Source organism: Miscanthus floridulus, chromosome 10 (assembly GCF_019320115.1).
Source record: "Miscanthus floridulus cultivar M001 chromosome 10, ASM1932011v1, whole genome shotgun sequence".
Taxonomy (NCBI): Eukaryota; Viridiplantae; Streptophyta; class Magnoliopsida; order Poales; family Poaceae; genus Miscanthus; species Miscanthus floridulus.
The window spans coordinates 138,023,449-138,038,972 of NC_089589.1; the positions used below are offsets into that span (position 1 = coordinate 138,023,449).

The 15,524-nt window shown below is 44.4% G+C and overlaps 1 protein-coding gene across 1 annotated transcript; it reads left to right on the forward strand.

The window, feature by feature from the left end:
• Positions 1-9,869: 9,869 nt before the first annotated feature.
• Positions 9,870-10,436, forward strand: LOC136489779 (uncharacterized). The gene has a single exon (XM_066486327.1). It carries the CDS (start codon positions 9,870-9,872, stop codon positions 10,434-10,436), a length of 567 nt encoding a protein of 188 aa, XP_066342424.1.
• Positions 10,437-15,524: the final 5,088 nt, after the last annotated feature.

Consider the following 15,524-nt stretch of genomic DNA (forward strand, 5'->3'; position numbering starts at 1 on the left):
TGTGCACATTCACCGTGAGTAGTGATTCCCATACGCTCGGGTTAATTACTACCATAACACTGCCAAAGTGAGCGGGCGGGGTACACTATGAAGCCATTTCATAGGTTTCTCTAACAAGTTAGGGCCGCTAGGTTTCCTCGGCAGGCAGATCTAGGGACCCCCCTTTCCCATGGCACATCTCCATCATGGCTATACACATAGGAACAGAGGTAGCCGTATACCCAACGTGGCAAGCCCCTTTTGCGCCATAAAGGTAACCTCTAACAAGCTAGAAAAGGTCCTATTACTGAGCTAAAGTTAGAGCCATGTGACCCTCACGGTTGCACTGTCAGTCCCAGCTTTTGCCGATAGATAAGTCATTATGGAGGGCCAAGAGCATCATGATCAAAAGTCATTTGCTCCTTCACCCTATAATTTAGTTGTTTAAAAGCAAATTTTACCTTTTCATTCCATAGAACCATTAGTCATTATGTAGATCATGTACAGTTACATTAAGCACTAGCAAACTTCCCATTTGCATATAACCCATAGGAGACAAGGAAACAGGATACTCAATCACTAGGATGTCCTTACGGGTATCAAAATTAGACACATGCAAATGAGAAATTAATAAATGGTGAATAGGACATCAAGATAGATCCCATGCTATACTTGCCTTGCTCAATGAACTCGGGCTCCTCCTGCTGGTCGTCAAAGAACTCTTGGTCGCCAACGTTCTCCTCACCGTCTGAACTCGACCAACAAAGCAACATACAAGCATTCCAAAGGCATTCATGCAAAGCAAACAATTATGGGATTAGAACAGTACACCAGGGCATAAAAACAAGATAAAAAGGTTCTTAAAAAGAATCTACGTCTCTCTACGATCACATAGACGCGAAGTTCATGAAAAACGAAGCTAAAACACAAAAGTTATGAATTAAATGGGGTTTCCTATACCAATTTATTTAATTAAATCTAACCTCAAAATTTAAATGTTGCAAACATGTTTGACAGTGGTCGATTCGGAATTTAAACGGGTCGATTCGGAGCTAAAACAATGATTTTATAAGCAAAACAATGCAGTGGCATTTCTGTAAATAGAATGAACTATTTTTGAATTTAAATAAAATTAAATCTGGGATATTTAAACCGGTCGAGGACTGCGGGTGTAAAAAGAATAAAGCCGAGGGGTTCTTAAGCAATTCTGCCTCGCGAAAGGGTATCGGCCATCCTGGGCCATTGGATCAAGGATGGGCGGCTCAGATTAGGAGAAAGGGGGAGAGAGGAAAACCGGTGGACGGAACAGTGCTCCGGCAGGGCAAGGCACCATGGTCGGCGGAGAGAAGGTCGTCGGCGAGCGGGAAACAAGGCCTTCGGGCCACGGTTCGATGAACCGAGGGCGCTGGGGGAGAGAGGAGGTGAAGGTGATCTCGCCTAGGACGAGAACGCGGCTGGAGGACATGGCCGACACGGTGGTGGCCATGGCCGGCGACGCGAAGGTCCCGGGCGCACGCGAATTGGGCCCTAGAGGTCCCCAATCGGCACGGGACAAGGATGGGGAGAAAGAGGGGAAGGCAACGAAGCTCACCATGGTGAAAATCGAAGACAAAGGCGGCTCGGGGATGGCGGACCGCATGGCGATTTTCGAGCTCGGTGGATCCCGACGTGTTTCTGTGCGGCGGTTGTGGCGCTGAGAGCTCTAGCGAGGGGAAACTGCAGCAGGGAGGGGCGGCGGGGTCTGAGCTCTCCTTTATAGAGGCCGGGCGCGGGGACGCTCCCACGACGCGAAGGCAGGCGTGGCAGCGGCAGTTCCGCCTTGACCGCGCGCGATGCGGGAGGTGGGCGACGGCGCCGACAAGCGGGCCCAGGCTATCAGCGGAGAAAGAAGGAGGGGAGGGCGCGGCGGCGGTTGCTCGCCCAAGTTGGGCGGGCCCAAGAGGAAAAGAGAAAGGGGAGAAGAGAAGGTGGGCGAGCGGGCCGGCGGGGGAAGCTGGGCTAGGAGGCCAAAAATGAGGAAGGTAGGGGGAGGGAAAAGAATTTACTTTTCTTTTTCCAAATCAGTTTTCTAAATTCATTTTCAAATGATGTTTGAATCCTTTTGACTTTTGGATCAAAACCACTCAACACAATAAATGAAATGCTACAGCATGAGTGCATCAACATATATCTATCCTTATAATTGATTTTAATTCATAAAAATTGTTATTTTCCTATATTTTAATGCACATGTAATTGCATAAATAAATCAAATTTAATTATTTTAAAAGAATGTAAATTTTAGGGTGTTACAATAATGTACTCGGCAAACATTCTTGCACTCGGCAAACACCCAGTTTCCGGTAGTGACGTATTGATGGCTAGTTTCCGAACATGCTCCTTTTAGGAATCGATGGGCATTGGGTAGGTAATTACTTTCTTTTAATGTCCTTGATTCGAACCTTTACTTCTCTCTTCTAGTTGTTTTGTATTTTATGGTTAGCGGTAGCTGTACATCTTGTCGTAAGTGAGAGCAAGATAATAGCATAAACATGTACATGCATGCATCATGATAATACTATACCTAAACATTGTCATAATCCAGCAATTGGGCAACGTTTTAGATCTAATCACGTCTATCTTCCAGAGATTAGCCAATGACATTAGTTCTTCGTGTTAGTCCCGTAACATCGGTTGTAATCTAACATATACATACCAACACCATGTGGTACGTAATAGCTAGAGGCCTAGAGCTTGCGATACAAATTTCTGCCAGCTCAGGCAAATGACCCATCCTGTAGTGTGTGAATGTGTGGTTAGTATGCCTAACGCACATGCGTCTATAGTCTATACGCAAACACTTGCTTAATAGAGTGAGCAGCAACAGTGTCATCGGCATGATCAGTTGGCTGTATATGCTGTATAATAACATATGTATATATGTCCTTGTACGTATGTATAACATATGTATAGTGCTAGATAATGGGCACTCGGTAAACCTATTTTTTTCATTATCCTTCTTTTCCGGGACACGTTTTTCTCAATTTGTTCCGATGTACTTTGAAAATAACTTGTCAAATTGACTCAACAATATATATTTGATTTTTCTAGGAATATTATTCTATTATTTTATTCAGTTACAGCTCAAATTTAATTTATATTGATTAAAATTCTATAATTGCACATAATAAATTAAAATTATCAAATGGATCCAAAAAATTATCAAAATTTCACATGAAACAATCTTTGTTCTCTATTGCCTATACAAAAAGTTTTGAAGCCAAACCCCAATTCGACCGTCACTTTGGCTTCAAATCTTACCGAATCCTTTTCAATGCTACAATTCTTCTTCTGAGATGCTTCGGTTTGTAAACATCGTACGTGACAAATTATACGAAATCTTCTCAATTTTTTACCATAGTCTCCACATATGATATCATCACATCATGACAAATCTCATGATTTTAAGACTTCGTTTGCTTTTTTTAGAATTTAAAAACCATTCGGTCACACGTTCGTGGTCGTGTTTGCTGAACAAGATGTTCGAAATTTCTTTTTATTTCGTGGGCAAGGCCTCACAATGGACTTAATAACATGAATATCATTTTTCTACTCATTTTATTCTATTATTTGAATCACTTGCGGTTCAAATTTGACTTATACCAAAAAATTCCTTAAAATACAATAAATTAATTTAATATAGCAAATAGGTCTAAAAATATACCAAATCTTTATCATGGAGTACCACATGTTGTATGTGGAGAACAAAAAAAGTTTCAAGGTCAGAAGATAAAAAAAACTTGTTTCTTTGCCGAGTGTCAAACAAATACACTTGGCAAACATATTTCTTTGCCGAGTGCCAAATATTTACACTCGGCAAACATATTTGTTTGCCGAGTGTATTTGTTTGCCGAGTGTTTTCACTAACGGACACTCGGTAAACGTACTAACGGACGACACACAGACTAACGATTGTCGACGTGGCGGTTCTTTGCCGAGTGCCAAACTTTACCGAGTGTTTTTTGCCTTTTTGCCGAGTGCAATTATTTTGCTGAGTGTTTTTTTAAAGCACTCGGCTAAGATCTTCTTTGCCGAGTGCCCGATATAATGCACTCGGCAAACATTCTTCCACTCGGCAAACACCTGGTTTCCGGTAGTGACGTATTGATGGCCAGTTTCCGAACATGCTCCTTTTAGGAATCGATGGGCATTGGGCAGGTAATTCCTTTCTTTTAATGTCCTTGATTCGAACCTTTACTTCTCTCTTCTAGTTGTTTTGTATTTTATGGTTTGCGGGAGCTGTACATCTTGTCGTAAGTGAGAGCAAGATAGTAGCATAAACCAGTACATGCACGCATCAAGATAATAACTTATTTTGTAGTGTATCGTAAATATGTATTGACATTATCGTAAATTAGTATATAATATTATCGTAAATAGAGGTGGCTATAGAATAACTTATTTTGTAGCTGGCTACTGAATATACTCTCCCTATATATATATACCCTGAGTATATGACAAATTGAAGATGGTGCCTGTGTATTTTTTAATTAAGGATGTATTTTTTTAAACAATTAAGGATGCATTTTTATTGTACTCAACATAATTACATCGAGTAAAATACAACAACCTCACACCCTATAAAAGGTGATTGTATGCATGTAATACACCAGACCATTAGTAGCCTATAGTAGTTGTGAAGTTGGCCCATGTGACACATGTGGAGCTGTAGTTGGTGTGTTTTGTACCACCTTAGAAGTTTAGAAATGTGAGATGCAACTTAAATTCTTGTTGCTCTAAACATAGCACCTACAGGTTAACCCTTTTGTACGAAGTGAGGACGAATGTGCAAGAGAGGTGCCACACGTACATAGCCCGTTCCACGTGAGGAGGTGGTTCTGACATTGCTGCGTATTGTGAAGTTGGCCCATGTGGCCCATGTAGAGTTCTAGTTGGTGGGTTCGGTAGCACCTTGGAAGTTTAGAAAGGTGAGGGCCAACTTATAATCCTTGTCGCTCCAAACGTAGCACTGTGAGGGCCAACTTATAATATTTATCGCTACAAATATAATACCTTTGGGTTAACCATTTATAATCCTTGTCTTTCCAAAAGTAGAACCTCTGGGTTAACCGTTTTGCACGAAGTGAGGACAAAAGAGTAAGAGTGGTGCTACGTGTACACGGAGTTGGGCCCTATAAGCGGTTTTTGGATGCGGGGTGCCACAATGCACCCCAGTTTAGTCCATAAAGATAAGGATTTAATGACATCTAGGATAGGATTAGTTACTTGGTGTGACTAAGCAAGGACAGTTCCCGTGCTAGAAACTATGGGGTAGTTTCTATACTTGTCAAATCATGTAGGCACTACATATAGAAACTATATTCTCAATGTATAGTTTCTTCAAAATAAATTTTTGTCTAATCATATTTTTCATTCTCCATCATCTGCGCTATCACTTCTTTTCATGTCTTGGTTCCTACGGACATAGTTTCTTATCTAAAAAACTATTTCCTTTTTGTTTTTCTTTAATTCCAATACTAATTAATCATTTTTCTTAGATGATGTCCTAATTAATGAACATAGGAAATAGATGGTTTATGATTAAGAGTGCCCTAATAAATTTATTGCTACACAGTACAGACTGCGATGCAGGGCGTTTTGTCTGCTAGTCATTTATCTCCTACAACTAAAAAGAATAAAGTGTGGATATTTTTTGGTGCAACATTTGTTTTGGTTCGTCTGTCTGTCCACGCCTGCAATCCCGCGCCCGTCGCTCCCTCGGTCTGCCTTCCTCTGCGATCCCTTGCCGCTCGCCGCGCGATCGCGTCCACGCCGCACGCTCCTATGATTCAGCCTCGATCTCATGATTCCTCCACCCGCCTCTCCATCGTCGCCCACCCGCAGGTGGCCGTGGGGCCGCCGCACCCGCCCGCAGCTCGCCGCAACGCAGCCCGCGCACGCCCGGGGGAATCACGAGATCATCGCTCTGCCTCCACGTGGATCCCGCAAACGTCGAAAAAAACTCTGGATCGGCCGCAGACTCCTCCCCCGCTAGGGTTCCTGGATCTACTGCCGCCCCACCCATTCTTCCACGCACTGCACCCCACGGAAGGCCGCAGCCCTGCCGACATTTCCCGAGGCCGACCGCCGCAAGCACCAGGCCGGTCACCCGCCCTCCGCGAGGAACCTGCTGTCGAAGCTGCCCCTTCTCGCGCGCTCCCTCTCCATCCTCCACCTCCTCCCGGGACGCCGCCTCCTCCCCTCCTCCACCCCACCATCACCGGGCTTCGTGCTCCTGCTCTACCCCTCGCCCGCCGCCTCCGATCTCGCCTCCTGGTGCCGGTGCACGCCGCAGCCCGTGCGCGTGGCCCCCACCCTCCTCCTCCTCGACAGCACCTGGAGGCAGGTCAAGGAGACACGCGCGACTAGCCTGCCCGTCCTCTCGTCGCTGGGGGTGGTCCCTGTCGCCCTCCAGTCGACAGCTGCGCCGACGCGGACATCATGTTCGCGTCCGCCCTCATGGTCCGGAAGGAGCCGCGCTAGCGGTGTGGCGGTTCGACCCGAGCTGCTTGTCGTGGCTGAACGAGCTGAGCCCGTTCCTCCCCTCCGCTGGCACCAGTGCCGCCGCAGCCAGGCTGGGACAGGCGCCGTTCGCGCCAAGCCCGCGCAGCAGCCTGCTGCTGTCCACGCCCACCATGCCGTCGCTGGCCACCATCTCCGTGCTCGAGTTCTTCAGCAGCACCAACTTCCGGACCTGTAAATCTCTAGATGATTATTGACCTCACAACAATTCTACTGATTGATTCCATTTCATTACTAATACTTTGTCGTTGCTGTCAAGTCTCATCCATGTCGCGCCAAGCAGCCCGGTTAAATTTTTTAATCTCTTTCCCTTTGGTAATTCAAAGAGTTGGCGTTCGCCAGTGGTAGCTACTGATTCGTTAATTAATTGATTGGTTGTAGGAATTTTCCTTCTCAAAAAAGCTTTTCTCCGTTTCCATGGATTGATTTGCATGGAATGATGAGAAATAAAATGAGACGACAATAAAATTTTCCAAGCAGCACGGGCACTCTTCTCTAAAGTGCTTGCTTGTTAAGGGATGGAAAGCTGAGGCCAGCTGGAGCATTCCTTGAGGAAGGTGGAATAAAGATGAGGAAGATCACACATCTGCCATTAGAGAAGTAAACCTCTGCCTATATCATGTTCCTGAGTTTATTTTCCTTTCTGAGTGCATGCTGCAATTTCTTTGAAACATATTATACTTGCAGCAATGAAATATACATTCTAGATTGGCAAAATAGATCTTTAGAGGAGCTCTGGAACACCAGATATGAATTTGTTTTTTAGGGGTGAAAATCTGTGGTCAGGTGCTTTCAGCTAAGTTGAGAGGGTGTTTACCCCTACTGGTTTTACCTGATAAGAATGACTTCAAATCAGAAATCAGTAGTTTACAAACCTGTAGGTTTGGAGGCCATAGTATACACAAATTTTCAGAATTTTTGCAATGAAGGTTTGGCGCAATTACATAAAAAAGGAATAAGTTCTGTCTTAACTTTGGGCAGTGTTTCTGACAATTGAGTTTCTACTGTCTGTCTTCTTTCAGTAATTATGTTAGACATTCAAGATTTTGTATCCCCAAATCTATGTCAAAAGAGAGCTCTTGAGCTGATTTTGTTAGTACTCATGGATCTGCAAGCCCAATATTTGGTTTGCTTAATATCATAGCAGTTTGCTATTAGTTTCTTGGAATTTCTTTCCACGTTGCAGTTTAATTAGATTAAGATTAAATCAAGCCTTACTGTTTGCAATGGTTAGCATATATGGTGAAAGCTATTTGTTTACCCTATTTTTGAATCTAATGATTACCTCTTCTGTGCAGATCATGGTAGCTCTGGGAGTTGCTTTGTGAGTATCCATTACTTTTAAACTCAGTGTCCCATGTTAAATAACTAGGTTAGCATGATCCATTTGTCATCCGTTGACATTGATATGTAGGGTGCAACCGTCTCCAAGTGATCAAGTTCATCAAGAACACATGTTACCTAGCATTTATTTGCCATTTTCCTGTAAATGTTTGGTCACTATAAAGTTTTGTGTGCTAATATACAATCTAATAGACTTTTTCTGTAAAATATTTGCTCTGCTTAGAATTATTTATAGATTGATACTTTACTCCATTGCAAATAACAACCACAAACCAATGCAACTCTGAAATGTTAAATTTTGTCAAATTCATTGATACTGGCCAGTTACACTAAAAATTTAATTGTCTGTGTTTTCTTATGCATGACTCTGCTGCCGGATCCATTACTCATTAGATAATAATGTATAAAATCTTATAGAATCCCTGATTGGACATTCAATATAATATACGCAGAACCATGACATTTTTAGTGGATATGATGTCTGACCTGTGGGTTTAATTTGGTCTGGAGTAGTGGACTTTCTAAGAATGGATACCAATCCTCCACGTCTTGCGATAGCATTTTTTATACCTCAAAAACCTCGTATGGTGTGTGCGCCACATCATGTCCGCTTTCCGTTTCCACCCACATAAAAGAACAGGAGCGACAACCCACAGTTGTCACCTTGTGTAGACTCCTTTTTCCTTCTAAAAATCTCCACCAGTCACCAAATCATATGAATCCTTTGAATCATTCTAGGCTTTTGTTTACTTCAATCTAGGACTTGCTCTTCTCGCCTATTCGCCCTTCCTGGCTGGAATAGGCACCCTAACCAATCCTCCTGAACTTGCCTCAGTGTTATATACATTGTTGAACATACATTATATTAGTTTACATACACGGTTCAGATTTAGCATCCAATACTCTTCAGCAGTGAGTACTGAAAACTGTAACCTGTAGACACTGTTTACTTCATTACTTCCTTTAGGATTAATATTCTAATCCTTAACTAATTGACAAACCTGATAAGTAGACTTTCTTAGGTATTTAATTTTTAAGGAATTCTCAGGAACACATGGTCCCATTTGATGATTTTGGCACCCCTACTGGTTGTTATAAACTTATGGAAGTCTGCAGAATCTAAATTGTCACTTAGCTTTTAGAGCTGCAACTTTGTTCCATATATTTTGATAATGATCTTTGGGCTGCTACCTTACTGAAGTGGTCATGAACAAAATGATAATTTCAAACCAAAACTTATTATTATATAAATTGTTGGGGCTCTTGCGTTTGTACACTTGTTTTGTATCGAAATTATGACTTTGCCCCTATTTTTTTGACTTTGTGAATTTACCCCTACTGTGCCATTCATGAAGCACCAGTTTGCCCCTGCTCCATCATCCACCCTTAATGGTGTTAAACTTTGTACAAAAGACATGAATGCCCATGCGATTTTGCCCCTTATTTTTCTGCCTAATTGTGATTTTGCCCTGATTTAGAATTAGACTTTTTTCCCTGTGTGCACATAGCATTTTCCCTGCGGCTTTAGAGTCTGACGCGTGTGGCTAGTCAGAGCTGACCGGCACTGTGCCTGTGCACCGATCTATAGACCTATCCTCTTTCTCCCTTTGGTCTACGAAGACCGGGTCTACAGAGAGAAAGAGAGAGGGGGTGGGTCTCTATACCAATGACAAGCGGGACCAGTAAGGTGAGGTGTCGTCCATCCATTGGCCAAGGCGACATGGCCTGGGGTGAACGGCCTCGGTCCGTCCTCATCCACCTGTTGGCTCCGTCGCGGGAGAGGCAGAGAGAAAGTGTGAGAGAGAGGGAGAGAGGAGCAGAGAGGGAGAGAGGGTAGAGCAGAGGAAGAGCGCAGCGACGGCGGCGGCTTCGGTGAGGGCGGAGAAGGAGAGCGAGCAAGCAAAGCGGTGGCGAGAGGCAGAGGTGAGAGAGGGAGCTGCACGCCTACGCACCCGCCGCGCAGCGCGCCCGCCGGCCATGCCGCGATGCCCGCCCAACGGCACCCGCCGCGCCACGAGCTCGCACGGCCGCAGGGCCCGCCCAGCCGCGCCCCCGACGCGGCCGCCGCACCCACCGTAGCGCCCACCTTGCCGTGCCCGCCGCGCCGCGAGCCCCCGGCCGTGCCTCCCGCGGTCCAGCCGGACGCCCTGACCAGCCGCACGCGGGCCAGCGGCCAGGTGCAGGCACGCAGCGCAACTAGCCACCCGCTGTCGGCCGCCCAACGCGGCGCCGCCCCACAGTGGCCCGCTGGCCTTCGAGATTTGGAAGGACGAGGACCGGATGAGAGCCGCCGCCTGCCACCGTACGCCGGCCACCGCACGTCCGTGCCCGAGCGCCGCACGCCCGAAGCCCCCGCACCGTGCGTCGCATGCCAAGCCCCGCGGCCCTCATGCGCCCCCACACCGCGCGCCGTGCGCTACCAACGCCGCCGCCGCTGGATGCCCCCGACGCCCCGGTCGATGCAGCCGGCCAGTGAGAAAGGCACAGTTTCCTTATGGAGGCTGAATATAAGGATAAGGGGCAATTTGGTCTTTTTGCCTTTGTTTTTTTAGATTTTGAATTTTTTAATTCATTTATTCCATGACCATCTGACGGCATCCAAACCAGGGGCAAACGGATGATTCAATTCAAAATAGCAAGGGCAAAATCACAAAGTTGAAAAAACAAGGGCAAAATCATAATTGGACTCCTGCATAAGGGCAAGAACACCATTTTCCCTAAATTGTTATATCCACCAATAAAATTATTGAATTTGGTCACACCTATTTGTTTGTTACCTAAACTTGCCTCAGTGTTATATACATTGTTCAACATACATTATATTAGTTTACATACACTGTTCAGATTTGGCATCCAATACTCTTCAGCAGTGAGTACTCTATGTGTTCCTATCTGTATATCCCATGCTTTAATAATACTTTTGCAATAATGAACCTGCCCCTATGACCGTCCTCAACAAGAATAATAGTAAATGAGAGAATTACTTTGAAGCTCCTCTTTCTGCAGACGTCGAAGAAAAAAAATTCCCTCAGCTTTGATCCTATTGCCAAACCATTAAAATCATGATGTAAATCACAAATTCAACGGCAATGACAGCATCATGCAGAAATACGCATAATTTTTAGGCTTGAGGGTATACTGACCTCTCACGCCTTTCGGCATCATGTAGATGTAGTAGACCTGTGTGGCTGCATCTGCATGTGCATTTGTGTGAAGTCTGACCACATTTCATATGTCACTATTGTCCCATTTGTTGATTTTGGCACCCCTTATGGGTTGTTAGGAACTTGTGAGCCTGCGACGTCGCATCACGGAAAGGTCTATAAAGTAGAGTTTGTGAGCCTGCGACGCTGCGCACTCCGTGACTGTGTTAAATTCATAAACTTTGCTTTTTGGATTAAATGTCACTTTAACGTTGGTATTTAATTTTTACAGTATTGTTATCTTATCATGCGATTCGTGTGTTTTTAGTATAAAATGTTAGCTATCTCGTAGCAACGCATGGACACGCTACCTAGTATTCTTTTTATTTCAAGGCTTCTCTACCAACTGTATAATAGCGAACAACTTGATGCACATCCACTTTTAACGGTTTCATACGATATATAGGGTCTGTTTTATAGTATGGTTGATGGTTGCTCTTTTTTTTTTTTGAGCAACTGGTTGATGGTTGCTGTAGATCTTGTCTTGATTTGTGAGCGAAAGATCGATGCTATCCAACCAGCATGTGCCTCTGATTCAGTTTTTGGACTTTACGGCCACAAGTATCCGGCCCCTGGGATTCTAGTTGATTACAGCGGCTTTCAGTTCAACAACTTGGGCTACCTGTAATGCACTCATGCACATGGACTTCAATTGCTTTAGGAAGGACTCCCGTAATGCACTCGGGCCAGGGCTGCATGTTGGTTTCACTACTACACGATGACCTTGTTGTCCCGGACGGTAACGGCCTTTAGTCCCGGTTATCGTGCCGGGACAACGATCCCTGGACTAAAGGTGCAACCTTTAGTCCCGGGTCATCGAGCCGACCTTTAGTCCCGGTTGGTGTTACCAACCGGGACTAAAGGCCCTCTAGCCGAGCAAACGTGGCCGCACCCTTTAGTCCCGGTTGGGGTTGGGGACTAAAGGTTTCTTTTCTTTTTCTTTTTTTTTTGTTTAATTTGTTTTCATTTCAGTTACACATATTTGTTTAATATATAATATATTTTTATGTACGTATTCTACACTGCTAATATAAATACACGCACGCATATAATTACATCTAATTCTCATCTCGAGCATTATTATATTCGAATAAAGTATGAAACTATATATATTATAGATATATATATGTATATATACAACACTTTCATAATCTTGTTCTCGAAAATAACGATATCAACAAACATTTAATTTACATCATTTATTCCTTAGGATCAAAGTAGAACTCGCCGTTGGGATTTAGCACTTTTTCTAGAAGAAATCCTGCTATTGACTCTTGAACTGCTTTCAGATGATCTTTTTGCATGATCCTTTGTTTCAACCATTCAGTCTTGTATTTGAAATAAAAGAAAAAGTATTAATACATATATATATTCATTTAAAAATAAATAAAAAATTGATATATATGTACTCTGAGGACATCTTCAGGAGTTCTTCTTATGTGTGCAGTGATAAATTCACAAACATAGTATCCACACAAGTTATTACCTGGTTACTGCCGCAAACACCACTGTACGAGAAGGAGATTATTCTCATCATCTCACACGTAAATTGAAGTACGATATAGTAATTAAACACGTGGGGAAGTATATATAGTACAACTTACTGGTATTTCAACTACATTAAGTGGTGCCCTGTGCGATCAATAATGTACGATCGTTAATAAATTATGGCAAAGTCTATTCAATAATAGTTGTGCGCGAGAGATCAAAATTACCCCTGGATAATGTCTATCATATCTTGGTATAGTGCCCGCTCTTTTCTAAACGAGTCCAAGATTACTAACCGACTTGAGTTTAACTCAATGACAATGAGTATCTGTGACACCCTAAAATTTGCCACTTTTAGAAAATAGGTTTAAAATGATCTAATTCTGTATTTTGTGCTCATGAAATGTAGAAAAATAAATAAATAAATAAATTTCTCATGAATTTAAAATTTATCGTAAAGTAGCAACATGTATGTGCATTTATGCCGATGTATATTATTTTGTGAATGTTGATATTGATCAAAGTTTCAAAGAGAATTGGAATTTGAATTGGAATTGGTTTTCAAAATTTATTTGGAAAAAGAAAAGGAATTTCCTTTCCCTCCCCTTCCTTTCTTCACTTTTGGCCCAGCTCCATTTTTTTTCTCCCTGAGCCGGCCCGCTCGCTTTCTCCTTTTCCCCTCCCCCGCTTCCTTCCTGGGCCAGGCCAGTTCGGGTGGAACCGCCGCCGCCACGCCAGCCTAGCACCGAGCCGCAACAGACGCCCGCGCCATTGCCGCTGCCAGCCCGGCCCCGCCTGCCAGCACCTTCTCCCACCTCCGCGCGTCCCGCGCCTGCTCCCGGTCAAGGCGGAACCGCCGTTCAGCGCCCACGTTGTGGGAGCGTTTCCCCCCCCCCCACGCCCCCGGCCGCTACAAATGAGAGCCGAGACAACCCCCGTGCGCCCGCCTGCTGCTCCCGCTGCAGTTTTCGCTTTCGCTCTCAACCGCAACCGCCGCTCGGAGAAGCTCCGCCGGCCACCGCCCTCACCTCCGCATGGGCAGCCGTCCCCGAGCCGTCTCCGCCTCCATTCTTCCCCGCGGTGAGAACCCCTTCCTCTCCTCTTTCTCCCCGTGCGGTTATTTGCGAGTTTCGTGGCCCGTAGACCTCGTTTCGCGTGCACCGTGAGCTCCATGCCGCCGGCCATGGCGACCGCCACCTCGGTCGCGTTCTCCGACCGCCGTATCGGCCTTGGCGACTTCCCCTTCACCCTCTCGTTCTCCCGGTGCTCTTGGATTAGAAAACCGAGGCCCGTAGGCCAAATTACCCGCTCGCCGGTGATCTCCACGCCGCCGGCCATGGAGTTGTCGCCGGAGTCACTGTTCCGGCCGGCCACCCCTTTCTTCTCTCTCCCCCCAGATCGATTTCTGGCCATTCATTTCTAATCCGACGGCTCATGTTTGAAGATACCCCTTCGGGGGTCAATTTGCTAAAGAGACCCTGTAATTTTCTAAGCCCTAACCCGCAGTCCAAAGCGTATTTCCTTTATTACGCATTCTCATTTTGAAAGCGTAAAGTTCACTACTTTACTCTAGAATACGTTTTCAGTATTTACAGAAATGCCATTCGAACTATTTCGCTTATAAAATTGTCGTTTTAACTCCGAATTGATCCATTCAAATCGCGTTAGCTTCGTAATTTCATAAGCTACATGTTGGAGCTACTGTTAGTCAAGTTTGGAACTTTTTAATTTCATGATTAGATTTAATTAAATATATGGCTTTAAGAAAACCTGTTTTAATCATAACTATCGCATTTTAGCTCCGTTTTTCGTGAACTTCGCGTTGACGTGATCGTAGCGAAACGTAGATTAGTTTTACAGACATTTTATCTTGATTTCAATACTGTTGGTGTACGGTTCTAATGATAGGAATGTTTGCTTTGCATGAACCGTGTTGGTCGTGTTCAGACGGTGAGGAAAACGTTGGAGACCAAGAACTCTTCGACGACCAGCAGGACCAACACGAGTTTGTGAACCAAGGCAAGTATAACATGGTCCTTCCTTGATGTCCTATTTCACTTTAATCAATTACTCATGTGCATGTGTCTAATTTTGATACCCGTAAGGACATCCTAGTGATTGTTATCCTGTTCCTTGTCTTCTATGGGTTAAATGCATATGGGTAGATTGCTAGTGCTCTAACTGTACTTGATATACATGTTGATGAATGATACTATGGAACAAAGTGAGTAACATGATTTATAACAACTGTTCCATAGGGCGAAAGTGCAATTGACCTTTGTTCATGTTGCTCCCGGCCCTCCATAAGGACTTATCTGTCGGCAAAAGCTGGGACTGACAGTGCAACCGGGAGAGTCATATGGCTCTGACTTTAGCTCAGTAATAGGATCTTTCCTAACTAGTTAGAGGTTACCTTTTTGGCGCAAATGGGGCTTGCCACTTTGGGTATAGGGCTGCCTCTATTCCTATGAGTATAGCCGTGATGGATGTGTGCCATAGGAAAGGGGGGTTCCTACATCTGCCTACCAAGGAAACCTAGCGGCCCTAACTTATTAGGGAAACCTATGAAATGGCTTCATAGTGTACCCTGCCCGCTCACCTTGGTAGTGACATGGGAGTAATTAACCCGGGCATATGGGGATCACGACTTGCGGTGAATGTGCACCACCTCTGCAGAGGGTAACAAACTGTTATAACAGCCGTGCTCACGGTTACGAGCGGCCCGGAAAACTCACAGAATAAATGGCTACTTATAATATTGTTCATACATGATGACTATGATGATATTATGATGATGTTTCATGATTCAATCGGTTCTGATATATGATTATGTGGGTTGAAAAGGGAGCTTAAGCATAACTTGATAATCCTTGATAATAAAATTTTGACTTACTAAAAGTGCTAACTGCAGTAAACCAGTGTCAACCTTTTAAGCTTCGTAAACCCCAT